General features: G+C 44.6%; 1 protein-coding gene and 1 non-coding gene across 5 annotated transcripts in view; one reads left to right on the top strand and one right to left on the bottom strand.

Annotated features, from left to right (window-relative positions):
• Positions 1 to 1,783: 1,783 nt before the first annotated feature.
• The window catches only part of ATAT1 (alpha tubulin acetyltransferase 1), a 46,952-nt gene continuing 23,479 nt past the window's right edge, over positions 1,784 to 25,256 (bottom strand). The window contains exons 10-12 of one of the 4 annotated variants that reach the window (XM_053294400.1): positions 7,914 to 8,011; positions 5,929 to 5,983; positions 1,784 to 2,999 (exon numbers count right to left, since the gene is read on the bottom strand). In XM_053294400.1, the coding sequence (XP_053150375.1) occupies positions 2,651 to 2,999; positions 5,929 to 5,983; positions 7,914 to 8,011 (502 nt within the window). In that variant the 3' untranslated portion in view covers positions 1,784 to 2,650. Of the gene's footprint in view, positions 3,000 to 5,928; positions 5,984 to 7,913; positions 8,012 to 15,943; positions 23,526 to 25,256 lie in introns of those variants that run through there. The other 3 variants (XM_053294403.1, XM_053294401.1, XM_053294404.1) reach the window with 3 other exon arrangements.
• Positions 10,264 to 10,336, top strand: TRNAV-CAC (transfer RNA valine (anticodon CAC)). The gene has a single exon. It is a non-coding gene; the product is annotated as a tRNA-Val (tRNA).

Below are 25,256 nucleotides of genomic sequence, written 5' to 3'. Positions count from 1 at the left end.
TGCTAGCTTAGAAAGAGGAGGAACACCCACATGACTGACCATGGTCAGCCGTAATAACCATATTATAACTTATCTTCTGTAGATGACACACTTATCATAGCAAAGACAGCAGTTGGACTGAAAAATTGTGTATATACAGTGAGGGGAAAAAGTATTTGATCCCCTGCTGATTTTGTCCGTTTGCCCTCTGACACAGAAATGACCAGGCTATAATTGGAATGGTAGGTTTATTGTAGCTGTGAGAGACAGAATAACAACAAACAAACCCTCAAAAGCCCAGTGCCCAAAAGTCAGCGATGGATCTGCATTGTAGTGAGGGAAATAAGTATTCGATCCCTTCACAAAAGATGTCTTAGTACTTGGTGGCAAAACCCTTGTTGGCAATCACAGAGGTCAGACGTTTCTTGTAGTTGGCCACCAGGTTTGCACACAACCCAGGAGGGATGTTGTCCCACTCCTCTTTGCAGATCCTCTCCAAGTCAGAAAGGTTTCGAGGCTGATGTTTGGCGACCCAAACCTTCAGCTCCCTCCACAGATTTTCTATGGGATTAAGGTCTGGAGACTGGCTGGTCCACTGCAGGACCTTCATGTGCTTCTTCTTGAGCCACTCCTTTGTTGCCTTGGCTGTGTGTTTTGGGTCATTGTCATGCTGGAATACCCATCCACGACCCATTCTCAATGCCCTGGCTGAGGGAAGGAGGTGCTCACCCAAGATCTGACGGTACATGGTCCCGTCCATCGTCCCTTCGATGCGGTGAAGGTGTCCTGTCCCCTTAGCAGAAAAACACCCCCAAAGCATAATGTGTCCACCTCCATGTTTGACGGTGGGGATGGTGTTCTTGGGCTCATAGGCAGCATTCCTCCTCCTCCTCCACACATGGCGAGTTGAGTTGATGCCAAAGAGCTCGATTTTGGTCTCATCTGACCACAACACTTTCACCCAGTTCTCCTCTGGATCATTCAGATGTGTATTGGCAAACTGCAGACGGGCCTGTACATGTGCTGCCTTGAGCAGGGGGACATTGCGGGCACTGCAAGATTTCAGTCCTTCACGGCGTAGTGTGTTACCAATTGTTTTCTTGGTGACTATGGTTCCAGCTGCCCTGAGATCATTGACAAGTTCCCCCCGTGTAGTTCTGGGCTGCTTTGTCACCGTTCTCATGATCATTGCAACTCCACGAGGTGAGATCTTGCATGGAGCCCCAGACCGAGGGAGATTGACAGTTATTTTGTGTTTCTTCCATTTGCGAGTTATTGTGCCAACTGTAGTCACCTTCTCACCAAGCTGCTTGGCAATAGTCTTGTAGCCCAGTCCAGCCTTGTGCAGGTCTACAACCTTGTCCCTGACATCGTTCGACAGCTCTTTGGTCTTGGGCATGGTGGTGAGTTTGGAAGCTGAGTGATTGCTTGCTTCTATGAACAGGTGTCTTTTATACAGGTACTGTAACAAGCTGGGATTAGGAGCACTCCCTTACAGAGGGTGTTCCTCATCTCAGCTCGTTACCTGCATATAGTGAAAAGACACCTGGGAGCCTGAAATCTTGCTGGTTGATAGGGGATCGAATACTTATTTCCCTCACTATAATGCAAATCCATCGCTGACTTTTGGGCACTGGGCTTTTGAGGGTTTGTTTGTTGTTATTCTGTCTCTCACAGCTACAATAAACCTACCATTCCAATTATAGCCTGGTCATTTCTGTGTCAGAGGGCAAACGGACAAAATCAGCAGGGGATCCCTCACTGTATATATATTTTAAATTAAAGTAGAAAAAGACACAGAATATACAAATACAAAAGTCTTACATCTATTTTACATCACAGCAGAGACAAAGACATATGGCCAGATATGACCTTGAAAGCCATTCCAAAACATTACATGACGTCCATCTCTCAAATGTACTTGCCAAAATACTTTTCTATTAAAATTTTTATTTTAAATGATACATTTAATGCTCCAAATGACCAAAGATAAATGTTAAGTATGAACGAAAGTGATATAAAATGAACTGATGGGGAGTTGACACAATCCATTTTCTAAGCATTCAGTGTCACCAAGTCATTCTTTAGAATACAGTAGAATATAAATTTAAGTAACGTCATGATCCAATTTTGTATTCCAAAATGTGTAAAAACCAACACATGTGGAGGTATCACCAGTTAAATTTGGCTGGGAAATGTCAGCAGCAGTATTTGAACTTTGTAGAATTCAGACGATTTTTAAAATAAGGAATTGAGAATGCTACTTCATATGTAGGGCACTCTGCTAATTTAATGTACATCCACTACACTAGTTTGAAAAGATGAAATAAGCCAGATTTTAATTTATCAAAAAGAGGGAAACTGACAGGAAACAAACAGGAAATCAACAAACACATAAAGGTGAGTGAGGGGGCTACACTGAATGAGAAGTTTCTACTAGTATGATCTTTAAAAAAAAAACCACACACACACAGGGAAAGAATGGGAAACAGGTTGACACTTTAGTCCAACTTCATACTGAGGAAGTGTGCAGAATTTTAGATCCTATTATTTTATCTAAGGTAATATGATGGCAAAGTATTAGGCTCAGACAACTTAATTGCTTTTCTCCATATTGTCAAAGTTTGTCTGTTGTTGGCTTACTAGTCTGAAATCATGGGCTGTATTCTCTTCACCATGGTCTGGTGTTGCGATACATATACTTGTGGTGGGTCCATTTGGCTTCATAGGGACTTCCTGCTACTGTCCACGACTTCATCTGCCACGGGCTTGTAGTCAGATTGTGGAATCCCCTGCTCTGCTGCCAAGATTGTTCAGCCAGATGGTGGCCACTTTTGCAGAAGGGCTGGATCTTTGTAGCTGTTAAAGCAGCAGGGTTTTTAGTCCTTTCTGGAGCAGCAAGGGTTTGTGATTCTGTCCTTAGACAAGAGGATTCTTCAGGAGGATGGGCCATGTCTTCCTTGTGGCTAAGGGTGGTTGGTTCTGGGTGGTCTGGATGGTGGATGGCACTGCTGCTTGATCTAGTAGAGAGGGGAAAGTTGTTCTGGTAAGAACTAATCTGCCTACTTTCCTTTCACTATAGTTTTAATTGATAATCACCATCCTCACAAGTTAGCCCACTTCAGCCTTAAATGTTCACACGTCTGCCATCTTGAATTGGGATGGATGACATCATCACAAACTATGCCATTGAGGCATCCCTGTGTGTCCCTACACCTGTACCAAATTTGGTTTAAATCGGTTAGGCAGGTCACACGTTAGCCCAATTGTGCCTCAAATGTTTATGCACCCACTATCTTGAATAGGGTGGATGACATCACAAACTACAGTGTTAAAGTGTCTCTGTGTGTCCCTATAACTGTACTGAATTTTATTAATACTAGACCAGGCATTGCGAAGTTGGTAGTGGGACACACACACACACACACACACACACACACACACACACACACACACAGTCAGGTGATCTCATAAGCTTACTTACCTTAAGGAAAGTAGGCTAAAAATGGCAGATCAGGAAGGTAGAAAGACACATGGCTAATGGTAGCAAGTGTACTTGGCATTTATACAATGCTTTTTCTAAGTGTTCAATGTGTCCAACTCTGAAATTCCTCAGCGTAAGGACACACTACTACTACACATTTATATTACACACATTCATGAAGACTATCTTACAACTTATTATCTGATGCCTTAAGGCAGGCCTGCACAACATAAGGCCCAGGGGCCAAATACCGCCCACAGGGACTACTTTGCTGGCTCCCAGGTAGGCATAACCTGCAGCAGCAGCACTCCAGAAAGGCAGAGGGCCACTCTTTGGGTCAGATCCCTCTTTGCCATCTCTCCATCCTCTCTCCTCTCTGAAATTGCCCTACAGCACTATCCTATGCGTGTTCCCTAAGTAAGCATATCTAGGATCGCAATCTGAAAGCAGCAACAATTTAGGGAAAGGAGGAAACTTTGTATTTGTTTGGGGCTGGCGTGCACCCTAGGTGCCACGGTGGGTCCTCTGACAAGAGGGAAAGATCCACAAGTAACTAATAATTGCTTTCATTAATATTTTTAATAATTAATTTTAATGTAATAATGTGCTGAAAATTGACCTCGGCTCTTGAACACCATGTTGTGGTTGGTTCAGGCCCACTGGTACGTTTGAGTTGTGCACCCCTGCCCTAAGGCCTGGTCTACACATATAGCCCAATGAGGTGTTAGAATGCTGATATTGTGGAATGAATGGAACCATCTCAGACTGCAGGATCACAGGCTGGGTCTACTCATGCAGTAGAATGAGACACTGCAAAACTGAGGTGGTATAATGGATTAGTACAGTATGCTATACTGAGGTGGTACAAAGAATACGATTTCAAGCAATAGGTAGAACATAACTGTTTCGCCACCAAAGAGATTCCCTGCAGATAGCCAGCACAGAACACGAAGGACTAGAATCTCTCCCCATAATCTGCTAGTTTTCTATTTACAGAAATCTTTTACATAGGGTGATAGATTAAATGTGGGTTCCCTTTTGAAGGTTAGGGGGTAAAAGTGGGTCCTGGCTCTTAAAAGGCTGAAAAATGCCAGGCTAACATAACTCTTCCCTAATACTTTGAGTGAATGAAGGCAAGCCATTTTCCCCATCTCTCAGATGAAGCATTAAAAAGCGAAGCTTGAGGTCACCTTTGCTTTATAAAAGGCATATCTTAAAACTAGGCAAAAGTCCATCTTAAGTTTGTTATGTTTCTCCCTGTTGGGGGAGTGATTAGTACTGAGAAAGCAGAAGACACAGGGAATGACAAACAGCAGTGGTGAAGGGTACAGAGGACCTGAAAGCATATCTAGCAACAGGGACATGAATCAGAATAGGGAACAACTGGAAGAGAATTCCTAGCAGTGGAAGACTACAGCTGTATTCAGACATTATGTTGTACAAGTCTGCAAGCATCTGATAAGCTTAATCTCATAAGTTTTTGTGTGCATCTGCTTTCATTTTTAAGAGTGAATGCTCTTGAAATGCAGGATACAGATAGGAAGAGTACTGCTGTACCTGCATATAACATAACATGTGAATAATTGTACCTGTGTACACTGTACACTTGTATGGGCATTGAGCATACCATGTGAATAAGACTTCAGTGGCTTCCCTTTGTGGGGTGGTGAGGAAGAGTTTTCCTACAAGTCAAATTGGTTGAAGGGTGGCTTGGAGAGCTGGTCTGGTGGTAGCAAGCATGACTTGTCCCCTTAGCTAAGCAGGGTCCACCATGGTTGCATATGAATGGGAGACGTGATTTGTGAGCACTCTAAGATATTTGGAGCCACTCTGGGAAGAGCAGAAGGTTCCAAGTTCCCTCCTGGCTTCTCCAAGATAGGGCTGAGAGAGATTCCTGCCTGCAACCTTGGAGAAGCTGCTGCCAGTCTGTGTAGACAATACTGAGCCAGATGGACCTATGGTCTGACTCAGTTTATGGCAGCTTCCTATGTTGGTTGTTAGGTTATCCACCTTTCCCAGCAGGTATTTTAGTTCTCCTGCTTGAGCCTACAGAGCTATTGCTGTGTAAACACCGATATAATTGCACCTGCTGTCTTTGGAGCCATAGCTCAGTGGCCAGAGTGGAAGGGCTGCAGCTCAGTGGCTCAGAGCATGTTTGCATGCAGAAAGTTCCAAGTTCAAACCTGATTTCCAAGCATCTCCAGGTAGGGCTGGAAAAGAAACCCGACAACTCTGGAGAACTGCTGCGAGTCAGCCTGGACAATACTGGCCTTTTGGACCAACAGTCTAACTTTGGTATAGAGCAGCTTCATATGTCTGCTTGGAGCAACACTGCAGTCTAAGCTGGATAGGTTAGATGGTCCAAGATCAGACTCAAACAGCCCTTTGCTCCTTCCACGATTCTATGGAGAACACACACCATCGGGGCCAGGTGGAGGGGGAGAAGGTGGAAGAGAATAGCTTACTGGTTCTCAGATTCGCAAGGTGTTTTTGGTGGGCCAAGGATGTCCTTCAGGCCACCTAGAGCAGGAGGAGGAAACCAGACACATTTAGCACTTCACTAGTACCGATACTGTAGTAGTTTTCCCTCACTCTCCATACTGAAGAGCAGGTACGTCATAATAAAAGTATCATCTGCCTTGGGAGCATGGTGGCAGCTGACGTCGACTTATCTGTCCTCACTGTGTTCTGTTAAACTTCAAACCAAGCACACAACTGCCTCAGGAATATTAGGGACAAGGCTGTCCCATCCAAATGAAGGGGGACAGAGGCAAGCTGCACTACAAACCAGAGATGTCCATTTTCACTCAATGCAGAGATGTGGCAGAACTACTTGCCCCCAGAAGATGGTGACTGGAGGAAAGCAAGGTCAGAGCAATGAATTATCATGTAGTGGGCAAGCTTTCCCTAGGAATGGATGCTTAGGTCTGTAGAGGGCAGCACATTTTTGAAAGTTAATTTGGCACAACAGCAGTTCTTTTATGGCAGGCGGTTTGGAAAGTTAGGGTCTGGCCCATCTTGCTCTGAGGATAGTCTTGAGAAAGAAGACAGTTCCTGGGAAGAGTTTTAGTATGGTCTGAATAGAACTTCCAGGGGCTGGGCCTTTATATAGGAAGCTGCCTTATCCAAAATCAGACCACTGGTCCACCTAGCTCTTTATTGTGTACACTGACTGGCAGTGGCTCTCCAGGATTTCCAAAAGGAGTCTCTGCAATTCCTTGACACACACCCTGTGGCTATCGGGAGCAGAATTCTGCAATCTGCAAATTAACATCAATTTGCTTAACTTATTCAGGTTACAGACTTTGAATGGGGTGTACATAAGGCCCTAGAATGCATTTCTTTTAGGGGAGAGGCTTAATGGTAGAGCACAAGCTTTGTATGCAGGAGATCCCAAGTTCAGTCCCTGGCATCTCCAGGTAGGCTCCTGACTGAAATCTTGGAGAGATAATTCAGTGTAGACAATGCTGAGCTAGATGGACATGCCTTGCATGGATGAAGGTCCCTTGGTATCTTCAGTTAAAGCAGGGGTTCTCAACCTTGGGTCCCCAGATGTTGATGGACCTCAACTCCCATAATGCCCAAACAAAGGCCATTGGTGCTGGGGATTATGGGAGTTGGTCCAGTAACATCTAGGGACCCAAGGTTGAGAAGCCCTGAGTTAAAGGATCCAGCAGGAGGGCTGGGAAGCACTCTTGGCCCAAGATGTTGCAGAATTACTGCTAGTCAGATAGCACTGGGCTAGATGGACCAATGGTCTAACTCAGGGAAAGGAAGCATTACAAAGGTGCACACCAAGATGTGCCATAAAAAGATTAACTAATAATCATACCCAAGCATTTCAAGAATGCTTTCTAGGGTTGAAAGCACTGCCCATGTATTATGGTAAGGTAAAGTGTGTCGTTGAGTTGGTGTCGACTCCTGGTGCCCACAGAGCCCTGTGGTTTTCTTTTGGTAGAATACAGGAGGGGTTTACCGTTGCCTCCTCCTGCGCAGTCTGAGATGATGCCTTTCAGCATCTTCCTATATCGCTGCTGCCTGATATAGTACCAGTGGGGATTTGAACCGGCAACCTTCTGCTTGTTGGTCAAGCATTTCCCCGCTGCGCCACTTAAGGTGACATTTCCCATGTATTACCTTGTTGTAATCCTACAAGATAAGTGCATATTATTATCCCCATATTTCAGCTGGGGAGCCGAGACAGAGAGCATGGCTTGCCTAAGACTGCCTAGTGAGTGCATGGCAGAAGCAAGATTTGAAGCAGGGAAGTCCCAATATGCAGCCCAGTCTTTTAGCCACCACACTACAGCAGTTCTAGTCACATAGTCCTTGAGGGACTAGGATCCTAAGCTCTATTCAGTGAGATTTATTTTCCCCAGTCCCTTACTATAAATCTGAAACAGTTACACAGCCCTTCCCCACAACGTCCCATCCACAAGATTCCGCTCACTTGCTGTTTTCTCAGGATCTTCCAGAATTGGGGCAGAGTTCTTGAAGCGGCTGTAAGAACACTTCTGAGCCATTAGGACGTCCTTTTGAGGGCTCTCCCTGGAGGATAGGAGTGACAAGCAGGAGGGTGGAGATGATGGGGCAGCAGAAAGCAATAGGTAGGGTCAGGAGCACCAAGCCAGAATACCATGGGACAAAAGGAGTGGATTGTAGGGGAAAGGCGTGTGGAATGAAATCAAGGTGTTAGAGCTCAGAGGATGTTTTCTCTGCTCAGCAATTACATCAGGGAAAGTAGTTGCTTGGGATTATCAGATTCTCTCTCTCTTAATTTTCCAGGTGCTCAGAGCAGTTAACCAACAGCCTCCCTCATTTCTTCACAAAACTGTAAGGCTAGATTGAGAGACAAGTGACTTTGCTGGTGCAGAATGGTTTGTATGTGGTCCTCCCTGTATCCATTCTCAATGCTCTATTGTCTACTAGACAATATGGCCTTTTGGAGAAGGAAATTAGTACAGATGCACTTTCTTTGGCCATTAGTAATAAACAGGTTACCTGGTACTAGAACAGTTATGACAGAGGCCACTGTGCTGGGCACCCCCTGGTTCTTTTAGGAGTATGTCTGCAGAGATAGGAACATAGGAAACTGCCATATACTAAGTCAGACCAGTGGTCTATCTAGTTCAGTATTGGCTTCACAGACTGGCAGCGGCTTTTCCAAGGTTGCAGGCAGGAATCTCTCTGAGCCCTATCTTGGAGAAGCCAGGGAGGGAACTTGAAACCTTCTGCTCATCCCAGAGCGGCTCCATCCCCTGTGGGGAATATCTTACAGTGCTCACTCATCAAGTCTCCCATTCAGATGCAACCAGGGTGGACCCTGCTTAGCTACGGGGACAAGTCATGCTTGCTACCACAAGACCAGCTCTCATCCTCTCATGTAGGATGTGTTTTGTATCAGCGGTGTAGCCAACCTGGTCTCCATGCAAGAAATCAGTGCTGTGTGGCACAAGTCTATCAAGTGGCAGAGCAACTGCTTTGCAGCTACAAGGTACCAGATTCAATCCCTGGCATCCAGTTAAAGGATCTCAGGTGGTAGAAAGACAGGCCCATCCTTTTGGTGGGGCAATCACCTCCAGCCCCGCATTCTCCCAAGCCCCATGGCTGGGCCCAACCACCACCACACTCCCCATCAGCCAATGCTCCTCGCCCCACACCCTGCTCAGTGAAATTAAAGGAAGATTCCCTAGTAGCTTCAGGGTTGATTTAGCACATAGGGCTAAAGATTTCCATCGCCTCCCTCCTCCTTCGATCAAAGAGAGAGAGAATTGAACTTCCCAGCCCTGTGCAAGCTGGAGATTAAATGAGAGGCCCACATGCACCCTGTTTAAGCATCAGCGTGCATGCACGCCTCTCGTTTAGTATCCAGCATGTGCGGCTCTGGGAAGTTCAGTTGCCGCCCTCTTTGCTGCGAGGAGGGAGGCGATCAAACTCCTTAACGCTGAGCGACTGAATATCCAGCACTCTCAGCACTAAGGAGTTTGATCGCCTCCCTCCTCGTTCCAGCAAGGAGAGAGACAACCGAAGCCCCATGAGAACTGGATACTAAATAAGAGGTCCATGTGTGCCCTGATGCTTAATCGGGGCCCATGCAGGCCTCTAAGTTAGTCTCCAGCTCGCACAGGGCCGGAAGTTCAATCTCCTCTCTCTTTGCTCAAGGGAGGCAAACTCTTATGGAACTCTTATGGAGGGATGGAACTCTTTAGCCCTACATGCTAAATTGACCCTAAAGCTACTAAGGAATTTCCTTCTACAGAAGCACTCCTTTCATTTCATTTCACTGAGCAGGGAGAGCGGGGTGAGGAGCATCGGCTGACAGGGAGTGCCCTGCTGAGTATCCAGCAGGGCAAGGAGTGGGGGCTGTAGAGTGTGGCTGAGGGGGTGCCGCTCACCCCCAGCCCCACACCCTCCTAGGGGCGGCCCTTGGAAAGGCCTTGGACTGGGACCGGAGGTTCCACTGATCTCTTCTACCCACAATGAATCAAAGCAGACACAGCCTAACCCCTAGCTCTCTTCCATTATATTTCTCTGGCTGGATCTATACATTCCAATATACATGTGGCTGATGCCAAGCGGTTGTGTCTCTAGCTTCCCACTGTAATGTCTTATTTATTATTTGACATATTTATATCCCACCCAAAAAACCTACATCTCTGGGCGGCTCACAATAAAATAATGCAGGATGCCTTGACATCCTGCAGTACCCCAATGCTACAGTATTAGCTCCCAGAAACAGGAGGTGGAGAAACACAGGGCATCAGGAAACAGGCAAGTTATAAACAGATGTTATGAAGCTGGTTTCTGTAGTGTAGTGGTTATCATGTTCGCTTCACACGCAAAAGGTCCCTGGTTCGAAACCAGGCAGAAACAGCAAAGTGTTTAAGGAGAAGAGCTGGTCTTGTGGTAGCAAACATGACTTGTCCCCTCAGCTAAGCAGGGTCCATCCTGGTTGCATATGAATGGGAGACTAGAAGTGTGAGCACTGGAAGATATTCCCCTCAGGGGATGGAGCCACTCTGGGAAGAGCAGAAGGTTTCAAGTTCCCTCCCTGGCTTCTCCAAGATAGGGCTGAGAGAGATTCCTTGGACAAATTGCTGCCAGTCTGTGAAGACAATACTGAGCTAGATAGACAAATGGTCTGACTCAGCATATGGCAGCTTTCTATGTTCCTATGTTGAAGGGAGACAGAGGAATTAAGACACATGGCTACCATTTTCAACCACAACAGTTTATGTAAGAGCTGGTATTTATATTTATTTTTCTTCCTTCTCATTCCTTTTTCCTTTTGTATCACGACTACTAAATCATAAGCCATTGTTTTAAATTTGTAAACCATCCTGAGTTCATTACCAGATAAGCATTGTATAAATTCATAATTGTAATATCTAGGTTCCAGGTTCTGTTTGACCTCTGTGATACTGCTCCAAATCCCACCAAGTTCTGAATCCAGGGTTCTCTGTGAATCTGATCCTCAAGTGACTGCATTTTGTCTCCAAATTTAAAAATGATTCCTCTGCAGTGAGGTGGTTACTCAAAGGTCCAATCCACAAGTGCCTATATTTCAGAGGAATAAAATTAAATCTGAACTGACAGAAGACTAGAGCTGGGGTATAGGAGATTACCCTACTTTTAATTAATTAATTTATATTCCGCCTGACTCCAAAGGCTCTAAGATGGTTTACAACAATAAAAATAGAATAAAACCAACTGCTAAACAACAATTAACATTTAAAACATCCAGATATTCTTAAAAGCCTGGCTTTAAAAGTGTGTCTTAAGGGCTCTTTTAAAGGCTGGTAAGGATGTTAAACCATGAGTGTCTATAGGGCCTAGGAGAGACTACAGCCTAGGAGAGACTACAGAGAAGGCCTGCTCCCAAGTCACTGCCAGACTGGCAGTATATGGAGATGGACTTCTCTTGATGATCTCAATGTGTGGTGGGGATTATGCAGAAGGCGGTGCTCTCCCTTGTAACCTGGTCCTAAACCATTTAGGGCTTTAAAGGCAATTACTAGCACATTGTGTTTTGCCCAGAAACCTATTGGCAGCCAATGCAGTTGCTTTAAAACAGGCATAATATGGTCTCTCCGAGAAACCCCGGAAACCAATCTAGCTGCTGCATTTTGAACCAATCGAAGTTTCCGAACAACACAGAAAGGCAGCCCCACATAGAGCACATTGCAGTAGTCAAGCCTAGAGGTTACCAAAGAGTGCACCACAGTTCTGAGATCATTATCTTCAAGGAACAGACGCAACTGTATCAACTAAAGTTGATAGAAAGCACTCAACTTGAGAAACCAGAGTGAGACCTAGGTCCTGAAGCTCTCCCAAGCTACATACCTGTTCCTTCAGGGGAGTGCAACCCCATCCAGAACAGGAAGATCTATCACATCCCTCTAAGTATGACCCCTAACCATGAGTACCTCTGTCCTGCTTGGATTCAGCTTCAATTTATTATCCCTCATCCAGTCCATTACTGCCTGTAGGCAGGCATTGGGGGGGGGCTTTGCCATTTCCTGATAACACCTTGCTCCAAATCTCCTGATGATCTCACCAACTGGTTTCATGTAGATGTTAAAAAGCATTGGAGATAGGATGGAGCCCCGAGGGACACCATACAATAGCTCTTGTCTCAGAAAGCAACTATCGCCAAGAGAAACCATCTGGAATCTACTGGAGAGACAGGAACTGAACCACTGCAAAGCAGTGCCATTTATTCCCAAATCCCGCAACAATCCAGAAGAATACCACGGTCCATAGTATTGAAAGTCACAGAGAAAGGTCCAAAAGAGCCAACGGAGTCACACTCCCTCTGTCCATTCCTTGGTAGAGATCATCCATCAGGTCAACCAAGGCTGTCTCCACCCCATAGTCTGCTCTAAAACCAGTTGGAAAAGGATCTAGATAATCAGTATTATTTATTTATTTATTTATTATTTTATTTATTTGTTTGATTTATATACTGCCCTTCCAAAATGGCTCAGGTCGGTTTACAGTTAAAACAAACCACTAAAACAGTAAAGAGCTAAAACAAATTAAAAACAATATAACTAACAATTTAAAAACATTTTAAAACAACAATTAAACCATTACAGTAATTAAAACCCCCAAAACAGGTTTTAAAATTTTAAAATAAACCAGATTTTAAACCCCCCCAAATTTAGGATGCTGAGTAAGCTTGTGTGAAGAGATGGGTTTTCAGGTGTTTTTTGAAAATTGCCAGAGATGGGGAGGATTGTATCTCAGCAGGGAGCGCATTCCACAATCTCGGGGCAGTGACCGAAAAGGCCCGTCTCTGTGTAGCCACCAAACAAGTCGGCTGTAACTGGAGACGGATCTCCTCAGATGACCTCAATGGGCAGTGGGGCTTGAAATGAAGAAGACGCTCTCTTAGATACCCAGAGCCCAAGACGTTTAGGGCTTTGTAAGTTATAACTAGCACTTTGTATTTCGTCCGGCAACCTATTGGCAGCCAGTGTAACTCCATCAGTAAAGGAGTAATGTGGTCTCTCCGAGATGACCCAGAGACCAACCTGGCTGCCGCATTCTGAACCAACTGAAGTTTTTGGCTACATACAAAGGCAGCCCCACGTAGAACGCATTACAAACGTCCAGTCTGGAGGTTACCAACAGATGTACCACAGTTTTGAGGTTATTGATCTTGAGAAACGGGCGCAGCTGGTGTATCAGCCGGAGCTGATAGAAAGTACCCCTGGCCACCGCCTCAACCTAAGAAACCAGGGAGAGGTGTGAATCCAGAAGTACTCCCAGACTGTGAACGTGTTCCTTTTGGGAAGTGTGACCCCATCTAGAACAGGGAGATCAAAATCATCTCTGGAGTTCTGACCCTGCACAATAAGTACCTCCGTCTTATCTGGATTCAGCTTCAGTTTATTCTCCCTCATCCATTACTGCTTCCAGGCAGGTATTTAGAGAGGATATGCCAGCTCCTGAAGAAGTTGGCATGGAGAAGTAGATCTGGGTGTCATCAGCGTACTGGTAACACCCAGCTCCAAATCCCCTGATGATCTCTCCTAGCGGTTTCATGAAGATGTTAAAAAGCATTGGAGAAAGTACGGAGCCTTGAGGGACGCCATACTTAAGCTCAGATCTCGAAGAGCAACTATCTCCAATCGACACCATCTGGAATCTGTCCGAGAGGTAGGAGCGGAACCACTGTAAAACAGTGCCTCCCACCCCCAACACTCTCAGACGTTCCAGAAGGATACTATGGTCGATAGTATCGAAAGCCGCCGAGAGATCCAAAAGGACCAACAGAGTCACACTTCCTCTGTCAATTGCCAATTGGAGATCATCCATCAGGCTGACCAAGGCAGTCTCCATCCCGTAGCCCGCCCGAAAACCTGTTTGAAATGTGTCTAGATAATCAGTTTCCTCCAAGACCGCCTGGAGCTGAGAGGCCACCACCCTCTCAATTACCTTGCCCAGCCATGGGAGGTTGGAAACAAGCCTATAATTGCTCAACTCTGAGGGATCTAATGTAGGCTTCTTTAGAAGAGGTCTAATGATTGCCTCCTTAAGACAAGGAGGCATCCTGCCCTCCCTCAGAGAAGCATTTATGATTTCCACCAGACTGTCTACAACAGCCTCCCTGCTAGATCGAACAAGCCATGTTGGACAAGGGTCAAGAGAACAAGTGGTAGGCCTCACCACCCCAAGTAGCTTGTCCACATCCTCAGGAGTCACAAACTGAAACCGATCCAGTCGAATCGCATAAGAGGAGTATCTGGACACCTCCAGTTCAGGCATCAAATTAACTATGGAGTCTCCATCTAGCTTGGCCCGAATCTGAGAGATTTTATCTGCAAAAAACTCTTTAAACACATCACAGCGGGTAACTGATAACTCCAAATTCTAGTTCGGGTGGGGGAGCGGATACCAGTCCCCTCACAGCCCTGAACAACTCCGCTGGGCGTGAACTCGCAGAGGCAATACGGGCAAAAAAGCACTTCTTTGCAGTACGTATTGCCTGAGCATAGATCTTTAAATGTGCTCTATGTCGTAGTCTGTCAGATTCGAGTCGAGTCATTCTCCACTTGCGCTCCAGTCGTCCACTTTGCTGCTTCAGCCCCCACAGATCTTCCGTATACCAAGGGGCCGGTTTTGAAGCAGGTCGGAGGGGACACTTGGGGGCAATCGTGTCTACTGTCCTGGTGAGCGAGTTGTTCCAGTTCTCAATCACGGCATTAACAGGATTACCAGCAAAGCCAACACTGAATCCCTCCAAGGCTTCTTGGAATCTTACTGGATCCAATAACCTCTTTGGGCGGACCATTCTAATGGGCCCCTCGCCCCTTCAGAGGTGGGAAGTGGTTGTAAGTCCCACCTTAACCAGATGGTGGTCCGTCCATGACAATGGGGAGATCAAAGGAGTCCCCACCCACGGAACACCACCCTGATCAGAGTAGAAGACCAAATCAAGTGTGTGACCTGCAATATGCGTCGGTCCAGAAACCACTTGGGATAGGCCCATAGTTGTCATGGCCGCTATGAACTCCTGAACTGCCCCGGACAAATTGGTCCCAAAATGAACAGTGAAGTCCCCCAGCACCAAAAGTCTGGGAGACTCCAACGCAAGTTCCGTGACCAAGTCCGTGAGCTCAGTAAGGGATTCCGTTGGGCAGCAAGGCGATTGATACACCAACAGATGTCCCAATCTATCCCTGGTCCCCAAACTTAAGTACACACATTCAATATGGTCCGATACCCTACCAGGGACCCTGGTGAGGGAGATGTTATCCTTATAGACCACAGCCACTCCACATCCCCGCCCACGTCCCCTCACCTGCTCCTCTACAGAATATCCTGGAGGGAGAAGCTGGGACCAGACTGGACCACCAGCCTCCCCCAACCAAAAAACTGCCTGGAGTTGATCAGCCACCACCCTCTCAATTACCTTGCCCACCCAAGGGAGGCTGGAGACTGGCCTATAGTTATCCATCACTGAGAGCTCTAGGGCAGGCTTCTTAAACATAGGTCTCAGAATTGCCTCCTTCAAACATGGAGGCATCCTTGCCCTCCCTGAGTGAGGCATTTATGTCAACTAGGATATCTCCAACAACCTCCCTGCTAGATGTTAAAAGTAACAATGGGCAAGGATCCAAAGGACAAGCAGTAGGCCGAACACCTCCAAGGAGTTTGTCCACATCCTCAGGAGTCACAAATTGAAACTGATCCATTCTAATTGAACCAGAGGAGATACTGGACACCTCTGCAGTTGAGCCTGCCATGACCATGGAGTCCAAGTCAGCTCGAATGCAAGAGAGGACTTTTGCCCTAACTTTTACAGCCCCACATCAACACTCCAATTTTTTTTAGAGCTGTATCACAATTTAACTGCACTTCTCTGTAAGGGGTGGGATGTGGGAGAGGACTTTATATGGCAAGAAAAGAATCCACAGTTACTCTCCAAGCCATCAGATGTACAACAAAAACAAGACAAGGCCACGCACTGAATTTTTTTTAAAAAACTCAACTTTATTGAAATATAAACAAAAGCTCATATTTCCATGCCAGATGCTAACAACGGAAGGCAGTTTACAGCCTTGGGTGCTTTGATAAGAAAGGGCGGTAGAGAGCAGGAATACTAGGGAAAAGCCTCAAGGAGGCATGCAGTTAGACCAACATTTTCAAAAGGGAAGGGAATACTGGGAGGAGTTGTCAACCTTTGAGCAGCTTTTAAAAGTCTGTTGTGTTTTATGGAGCTGTGATGTCCCAGGATAAGGGATAGGCCCTAGAGTAAAGTTTGTGACCCTCAAATAGAAGCTTTTACTCGTTCTTAAGATACTAGGCAAGGTATAGCTTGAAGTCCAACATCATGTTTGGGGACCCAAGTTTGAAAACCCCTGGATTAGACAAATTCATGGAGGATAGGTCCATCAACAGCCAAATAAAATGGACCCACCAATATGCTTCCAAGTGCCAGATGTTGGACAAAAGATATTAGGAAGTGCTACACAGTACTATCTATGAGCTTCCGGGGGGCAACTAGCTGCCCAGTACTAGCAAATAAATGCAGGATTAGATGGACCACAGCCTGATACAGCAAAGCAGCTCTTAACTGGGAAGCCCAAGAAAAACCACAACATTGTGGTATCCAATACAGCTGCACCAGTGCTTGATGTCACAATCATGCAATGTGGGTGTGATTAGATGCCTACACTATATGCATTTCCACCGAGCGTAAGACAACATGTTCTTACGATACACATGATAAAACCATTTCCACCAACTCCAGTGTTCCCTCTAACAAGGATTCCCAGATGTTGTTAACTACAACTCCCATAATCCCCAAGCAAAAGCCATTGCAGCTGGGGATTCTGGGAACTGTAGTCAACAACATCTGAGAACCCCTGTTAGAGGGAACACTGACCGACATGCTGCCAGAGTCAGTGGGGCTATAACAGACCACCCAAAGTAACAATAGGCACACTAAGTGGGCAGCACTTCTATCATGTCTGCCTCTTGACACCTCTCCTCTCCTATTCTACCTCTTTTTACAGTTTAGCTCATTCTGTATAGAGCACAAAAATAGAAAAATCAGTATTTCAGGCACAGGGCTGTGTGCACCTTTCACAATTCTGCAATTTCATCACACAAGGTGGGAGAATTTGGCATTGGGCATCACATTTAGCATCTTGAGACTCAAAGCATTCATTAAATACATAATAAAAGCAAGTTTCTGATACGTGTACATAGTCTTGTCGTTGGGAACTGTCTGGCAAAGTCTCAGGAACCAAGGAGTCTGAGCAGAATCAGTACTCAAGAGGTTTCAGTGCCCTAAATATTAACAACTTCACTACATTGTTATCACACCCTTCCTTCGAGTAGATTCATGGGCTCCTCCCCATTTCACCCACAAAACAACTCTGTGAAGTAAGTTATATTTCTGGGAGAGAATGTACCTGGTCCAACGTCACCCAGTGAGCTTCAGAGCCAAGTGGGGATTTGAACCTTGGTCTCCCCAGATTGAGCTCAACTATCTGTCTGCTATACCACAAGGGCTCTCTAGTTCTTTGCTCCTTATATCAGCATAAACCACCATATAAGCAAATGTATACATTATTAATACTAAGCAATTGTAGATGTAAGTTGCCAAACAACTGCAGCTTTACCTGGCACAGAGTTTGGGCTACCTTGGCACAAGCTTAGTCTATTTTTTTTTTAAAAAACCATTTACTGAATGCAAGTACATTTGCTTATTTGGCATAAAGATTCTTTGTTTTGCATACCTAACTCTCAACACCTCCTTATCACTATAGCCAGTTCAACCTCCAAGTCAGCCAAGTCCCAACTTTCATCCTTAAATCCTAGTTTCCATTACAATCAAAACACACAATGGTCTTGGAGACACAGCTGTCTCATCCCAAAGGGAACACAGGGCATAACATACTACAGAGCGAACAACACCCAAGAGATTAAAGACAACACAAATGGCACACCATAAAGCAGAGGAAGACTGGGGTGGGGAACACTTCAGAGAAAAATGCTTGAATACCCTAACAGAGAGCCGTTGTGTTTTTGGAGAGCTGAAAAACTCCAGTGGACCGTTCAATTATCTCTGTACAAATGGTTGACCTGTGGGAAGAGCTGGCTTTTGCTACAAGTATAATCCACGATACTTAGCAAAAAATAATACAGTAGTGTACTTCACTTTTAAAAGGAATTGCTTTAGCCACAAAGTATCCAATGTGGGCTCCTCCCACTTTCCCACCATAACTATACCAAACGAAGCTCCATAAACACTTCCTGTCTTCTTTCCAACTTCTTTAATGTTAAGCAGAGTCAAGCATTAGTGCTTTGTTTCAGTTATTATTAGGGACATCTTTCCTGATGGGATCATTCCTGTTTCCAGAGGGCCTGTGGCCCTCCCCAAATGCAAAGGTGTTGAGAAGAGTCCACACCTCTTTTTCCAGTGAGAAGCAGGGGAGGGAGCAGAATTACCTCTGTACAGGAAAACCCTGTTATTTGGAAGGGTTCCGTTCCGGGGGGTGGGGGGCGGGAGTGTGCAGATAGCGAATCCACAGATAACAATGCATTAAAGTGAATGTAAATTGGGGGGGTTAGGTTCTTGCACCACTGCAAATCTCCCCTGAAACTGACAAAATGGGCCAAAGTGCCCTACCATGCTCCACTGCCATCAAGGAGTCCGAAGATGCCTCCCAAGAGTAAAAACAAAAAAAACCCAGTCAAGAACAGTCTTTTTATACCTTTTTTAAAAAAGCAATGAGCCACAAAATGGCCCCCAAAGGCAAAATGATGTCCAACCCGCGGATATGCGGATTTGACCCTTTTCCTGCTCCCCTCCCATGTATACTGAGGTCAAGTGTCCATCACCTGCCTGTGGATACGCAAAACCACGGGTGCTGGACCCACGATTAACAAGGTTCTCCTGTAGTTGTACTTGCTTTTGGAGATCCAGGGAGCAGGCAGCACAACTACAGGAAAGATCTTCACCTACATCTCCAGCAGCAAGCTAGAGAGAAAGATTGTGGTTTTAGTGTTGGGTGGGCAAGGTACCCTGAGCACAAAGAAAGCACCAGCATTTCCCTTCAGCTCAGCATTTCGCTCTCAACACTGGATGACCAAGACACACCAAGTACCTTGTTAGCTCAGTGCCAAAGTGAATCTCCTACTCTCTTCCAAACTCCAAGTTTGAATCCCCACATCTGTATCAGGCTTTGCCCATGCAACTGCAGGGACTATCCATGCCCACTTCTCCAGCTCCAGACTTGGAGCAGAGAGAAGAGTAGGAGACTGTCCTCGACTTTACGTAGAGATGCAGCATGAGGTCAGATTCTAAGGCTGCAATCCTATGCATGCTTAGCAGGAACAAAACCCACTGAACACAGTGAGACTTACTTCTCTTACTTCACAGTGAGACTCACACACAGGATTGCACTATAGGGGAAGGGTAGGGTCCTGGCAACCATACATTTCAACTTGACTACCAAGCCCAGCCAAATTTGTGATCCCTTACCCACAACTCAGCAGCAGAGCACAAGCTTTTAGTTGTGTGCATGAATGATTTGGCGATGAGCTGGTTCGCCTCGAACCAGGTCTTTTTGGAGGTTTGATCACAGACCAAAACAAGCCTGGTTGGGCGCTGAACAGGTGGCAGCGAGAGGGACAGTAAAAGAGTCTTCCTTACCGCTAAGCATGCTGCCCTCACCGCCGCTCCCCCCCAAACCCGGAACAGCCCATAGCTAAAGCAGGTGCGCTCCTCCCTCCTTTACCAAGCCGCCTGCTCAGCAGCAGCATGGCTCTAGCCTCCACACATGCCTCACCGCCCCTTCACAGGGGTCCCACGCCCCCTGTACTTGTAAAGGGCCATCCTCACCAGATTCCCCTTTACAAGTATTAGATGCTGAACCAGTCTGGTCAAACGAACCGGTTTGGCAGCACGCAGTTCAGTTTGAATTCTGTTCGAATTTGAGCCAACCACAATTTTTGGTTCATGCACATCCCTATAAGCTTTGCACTGCCTCCAGGGAGGCTTGTTATGGGCTAACTTCAATGTCTTTTTGGTGCAGACCTTTTGATATTGTTTTTTTCAATTTGTGATTTTAGAACACCATAACAGTTGTGTGGTTTTTTTTTAAATTTTGCTGTTTTGCTGCTTTTATGGTTTGTTTGTTTTTAAACTACAGTATTTGCCCAAATAAAAGACGACTCTGAATTTAAGATAACCTCCCAATTTCTATCATCAAATAACTTAGAAAAACCTAGTCTTGGATTCAGGTAAATACAGTATTGTTAACTGCGCCGAGAACCTTTGGCTGAAGAGCAGAGTATTTGAAATAGGTACAAATAAAATAATTGTCTAGCTTTATCATATATAGGCAAGCCTCATTACTCGCGGATGCTATATCCACAGTTTCATGTATTCGTGGATAAGAAAGGGTTAAAACCCACACAGGTTCCTAGAGGGCCGGAAATGACCACAGAGGTCACTTCTGGTCGCCATTTTGTCTGAAGGTGTCAGGAGGAGCCACTCATTTCTTTTTTTAAAAAAACTCTCTCTCTCTCGTGATTTTCTATGGTTTGGGGGGCATTCTGCAGACTGGGGAAGGCACGGTAAAGAGTTTTAATTATTTTTGGTTTTCCATTGTTTTTCCACCTTTTGGGTCCAATTCTGAAACCTAACCCTCCTTTTCCCATAGGCATAATGCCTTGTTACTTGCGGTATCACTCGCGGTAGGAGAGAAACAGAACCCACGCGAGTAACAAGGTTTGCTGTATATCAACGTTAGTAGTCCAGAAGAAGGAACAAATCACATCTCTTCCATATTCCAAATGCTTTGCCTGGTCACCTGGACACAATTCTTTTGGATCTAGTCATTGCTGTATTTTGTCAAACAGAATAAAGCACCTTACAGGTTAACAAATACATTTTATCATAAGCTTTTTTGGACCAGAGCCCACAGAGATTCTTGATGACTAACCAAACCTTCACAACTACAAAAGAGGAAAAAAGAAGAAGAAAGAATCCTATTTATAATATGTCCAACATGCATATGTTTCAAGTAGTGCTTATCTTCAAAAATATCTGAGAAGATCCTAGAACTGAATGACTGTGAAAATTCTCTTGTCTTTCTTGGAAAATAGTTTAGGAATTCAGTATGAGCCTTTCCAGGCACTTCCTTATTGCTTTACATCAAGTTTACAACTAAATAAAGTTGTTACACTACCCAGGAACACAATCTAAATCCTCTGGTTATGCAGTCCAAATGCCTTTTACCTTACAAAATGGGTATCTGCTCAGAGAAGCACTTGCAAAATTAGTAAATTTATGTTTGGCTCTTTGTGTACACAGCACATGAAAAGACACTAAACAATTTCACTTTACTTTAAGAACTACCAACTAACTTTACAGGAGCAAGAACCAATAGTTATTGGGCAGAACAGCATTTCTCCATTACATGAAAAGTGTCCATACTATTTTGTTCAGTCCACATATTCATAATGTGCACAATAATAAATGCAATTCATGACCTATTGTGTAATTTATAATGCTTGACCTCAAAGCCAGATTTTTTTGTTGCTTCATTGCCAGGATATTTTCAGAGAGCGCCTTCTCTGTCATTAACTTCACTGCTTACTGAGATCATATGAAGAGATTCAGTTACAGCTGAGACCAGCTCATTGGGTGGCTATGTGGGACCAAGCCTTCCGGCTTTGGAATGGACTCCCTGTCAATATAAGAGCTTCTCCATCTCTGGCTGCCTTCAAAAACCCACTGGACATAACTGTTATTTCAGGTCTTTGTTAAAAACATTTTTAAAAACCTGTTTGAATTGTATTTTCTTTTATTGTTTTTAAATCACCGCACACCACCTCAGATTTGTGTGTTAGGCAGTTTATAAACATGATAAATAAATGATTCAGTTTTAAGACATGTAAATCCAGATTGTTTGCATTACAGTCATTTTAAATCAGATTATTTTTCAAGGACACATTATCAAGGATTTGAGCCCAGAGAATGATGTTCACCATTCACAGGGAAAGCCCTGTGAAAAAGCTTTCCCATCCCAGTCTCCATAACCCTGTGAAAGGCCAATCCTGATAGAGAGTCAGCATAAACTGCTTCTCCTCGCCCTTCTATAAGCACAAAAGCCTTCCCTTTGGATCCAAGTCACTGAATTAATCATAATCATCACCATCACCTAGTTTCTAAAAATAACTTTTTTAAAAATCCACCCTTGTTTTCAATTCTGGTCTCCTCTACTCCTCTGAAAAGCACTGCTTGAAATGTGCGGACATTTTATAAATATATTCTTTTCTTGCACACTTGGAAAGATATTTCCCCTCTTTTTGTGGCTCCTGTAAAAAACCATCAGCCAGGAAGCAGAATGGAATTCCATTTTAGATTAAACTGTTAGCAGATGAAAAACAGATTCACTCCAATATACCTACCAAAATCAATACATCTCTCATTTTGCACAAAGAAGGCCTCAATATACACTCCTTCTATCAAACAAGAAATTCAACTCTAACAATTAACAGGAGGTTCCGTTTCCTATACTCATTGGCAAAACCAAGAAGCTACCCCTAGCATCTTCTATATAGATGATTTCCCTTTTATCTCACACTGTTGCCTCTAAGCAAACACGTTTTTCACACACTACAAAAAGCTACAGGACTTGTTTATCAAAGACAGAAGTGGGATGTGTACACACAGCAGGCACAGATGCTTCTTTCAACTCTCTAAAATAAAATGGCTGTCTGTCTCTGATCTAAGAACAAGTCATAGAAGGAAGAGAAAGTCCAGTGGGGCCTAAGGCAGAAAATCCAAATAGCACTTGCCCAATGATGGCAAAAAGTTAATCTAAATAATCGGATTGTTCCCCTTTAATGGTACCATAAAGTCTGTTGGCAATAGAGAATTTCTACATCTTGCCTGATCTTGATAGAAAGATCTTAATTTAGATACTAGTTCCTGACAACTCTTCTCAATCAATGTAGGCTATTTGGTTTTTTAAAAGGGAAATGTTCTAACTCTAAATGTTAATCTAAAACTAGGCTCACTGGGAAACACTTATATTGTCTTTGTGGATTTGTGATTGGCAATAGCAGCGAATCATCCACTGGGGAGCACAAGGCGAGTCCTATATGGCAACAAGTAGTGGATCATATTGGGTGTGTGTTTGTCGAACACCAGTAATTTCTGTTCTGTAAACCACTGACCACTTTGGAACCGACAATATAATAATTTAAAACTAAAAAACAAAAGCAAGAACCCACAAGCAGCATGATCTGGTTTTCTAAAATGCAACTAGGTATCCTTTTCTTAAAGGCTTTTGGGAATCATGGCATAAAAAAGTGAAATAAAGGCAAAAAACCCACCCCACACTATATAAATAAGCCGACATCCTTACAGGTTCTACCCATAAAGCATATATAAAAAGGGGAGGGCTGAGGAAGTTGGATGTAAAACCAAATCTCATTGCTAGAAAGAACTCAAGACACGAGTGGAGGCCCAACAGCTGGGAGACACAGCAGAGACGATCAATGGCTGTTTTCAGAGCGATTCAGGGAGCTGGCGGTAGAGAAGAAAACAAGAAAAAAGGAAGGGGTCGATATAAAAAAGGGGAGGGGAAAGAGAAAGGAGAGAGGTTAGATCCCAGATGACTGAAGGAAAAGCACCAATCAAGTTAAGATGCTTGCTAACCAAAACAGATCTTTCCTGAGAGCACAGGTGCTACTAACAGAAAAGTGGTACCATGGAAATAGACGCACCTAGGATATTGTAAATGCTGAAGTAACATGACCCTGTAGTAGCAGACAGTGATCACAAATTGATCAAACACTGATCTACAGTGGCAGAATACACGATACATTGGGGCAAAAGTATGGGTGATGGCTCAAAAGCAAAAACTTTTGAGGACTAGAGCTAACACCATCAAAGCAAGAGACAAAATTTACAAGGGTAAAGTTACTCATGCATACAGGTGAAACTCAAAAAATTAGAATATCGTGCAAAAGTTCATTCATGATCATCACAATTATAACAAATTAAGGCTTGACTTATCTTGCTTTGCATGTAATGCGTCTGTCTCATATATCAGTTTCACCTTTTAATTTGCATTACTGGAATTAATGAACTTTTGCACGATATTCTAATTTTTCGAGTTTCACCTGTATTTCGTGTCCTCTTCATTATCTCAACATACAAAACAAGGCAACAGAGACAGGCAGTGAACTTCGGCATCCCACTCAGCAAGTCTCGCCTGCCCATTCCAGAGACAGTGCTCACAGCACACTGCTGCTGCCCTAGGCAGCACCACCTGGGTCCACCACACCACAGAAGGGGCAGCTTCTTAGCTAACTAACCAGCCACCTCAACCGTCTGAGCCAGGCTGCTCCTCAGCCTTCCTAGCACTGGAAAGAGCAAGGGGCAGCTGGGAAGCAGCATGCGACTCTCAGCAGGTATGCCGTGTTGGGGAGGGGGGGGTGTCACATCACTTCCTGAGCAAGTTCTTAGGAAGCAGTGCAATCCAAGATGGATAGAGCATTCTCCCTGCCTCCCCACACATTACTTCTGAACTAGTTACTTCTCAGTCTTTCATAGATCCAATTAGGAATAAAATGGCTGAAACATCCCATTCATAGTCATCGACCCACTGACAGAAGAGGAGGCAACATACAAGCAGCAGTAGATTGTATTCCAGCAATAAAAGAGGGCTACAGGCATGAAGCCAGAACTATATTAAACATGCAGAAAATGGCAATACATGCTAATAAGAGACTTGTGATATTTATCAGCAAAGTGGTCGACATGACCGGCTAATCCAGCAAACATTCCAGCGCAAGCCAAGTTCAGAGCTGTGTACACCAAAAATAAGGAGTGTCCAGATTCTGTGCTCAAAATCATGCATATTCAGTCATCAATGTATTCACCAACTCTACTTCCAAGATCCCTGGAGAGTCAAACAATTTGGAACTTTGTGTGTTGGCAGGGAGTGGATGTGAGTGGTGGGGGGGGGAGAGAGGCTGGGGTGACAGAGGGCAAGGAATAAGGCAACAAGTACACCTCCATGAGGCGCGGGGGAGATAAGCAGCTTTACAAAGCCCAGAAACTTTTTCTGGTTTCTCATCAGTCAGTAGACGCTGCCTACATCTGGAATCATGAAAACTAAACATCTGCTTTCTCTTTATATTCACATTTAGCCAAGCACTTCAGCACATAAGTTCCTATGACTGCGGTGTGGAGCAAACAGGGCCCTCTTTTAAAGACACAAGGTGAAAATGTATACAACTAGAATGGAAA

The sequence above is a fragment of the Hemicordylus capensis genome, chromosome 2 (genome assembly GCF_027244095.1).
Source record: "Hemicordylus capensis ecotype Gifberg chromosome 2, rHemCap1.1.pri, whole genome shotgun sequence".
NCBI classification, from domain to species: Eukaryota; Metazoa; Chordata; class Lepidosauria; order Squamata; family Cordylidae; genus Hemicordylus; species Hemicordylus capensis.
This window is presented reverse-complemented; position numbering and strand designations above follow the sequence as displayed.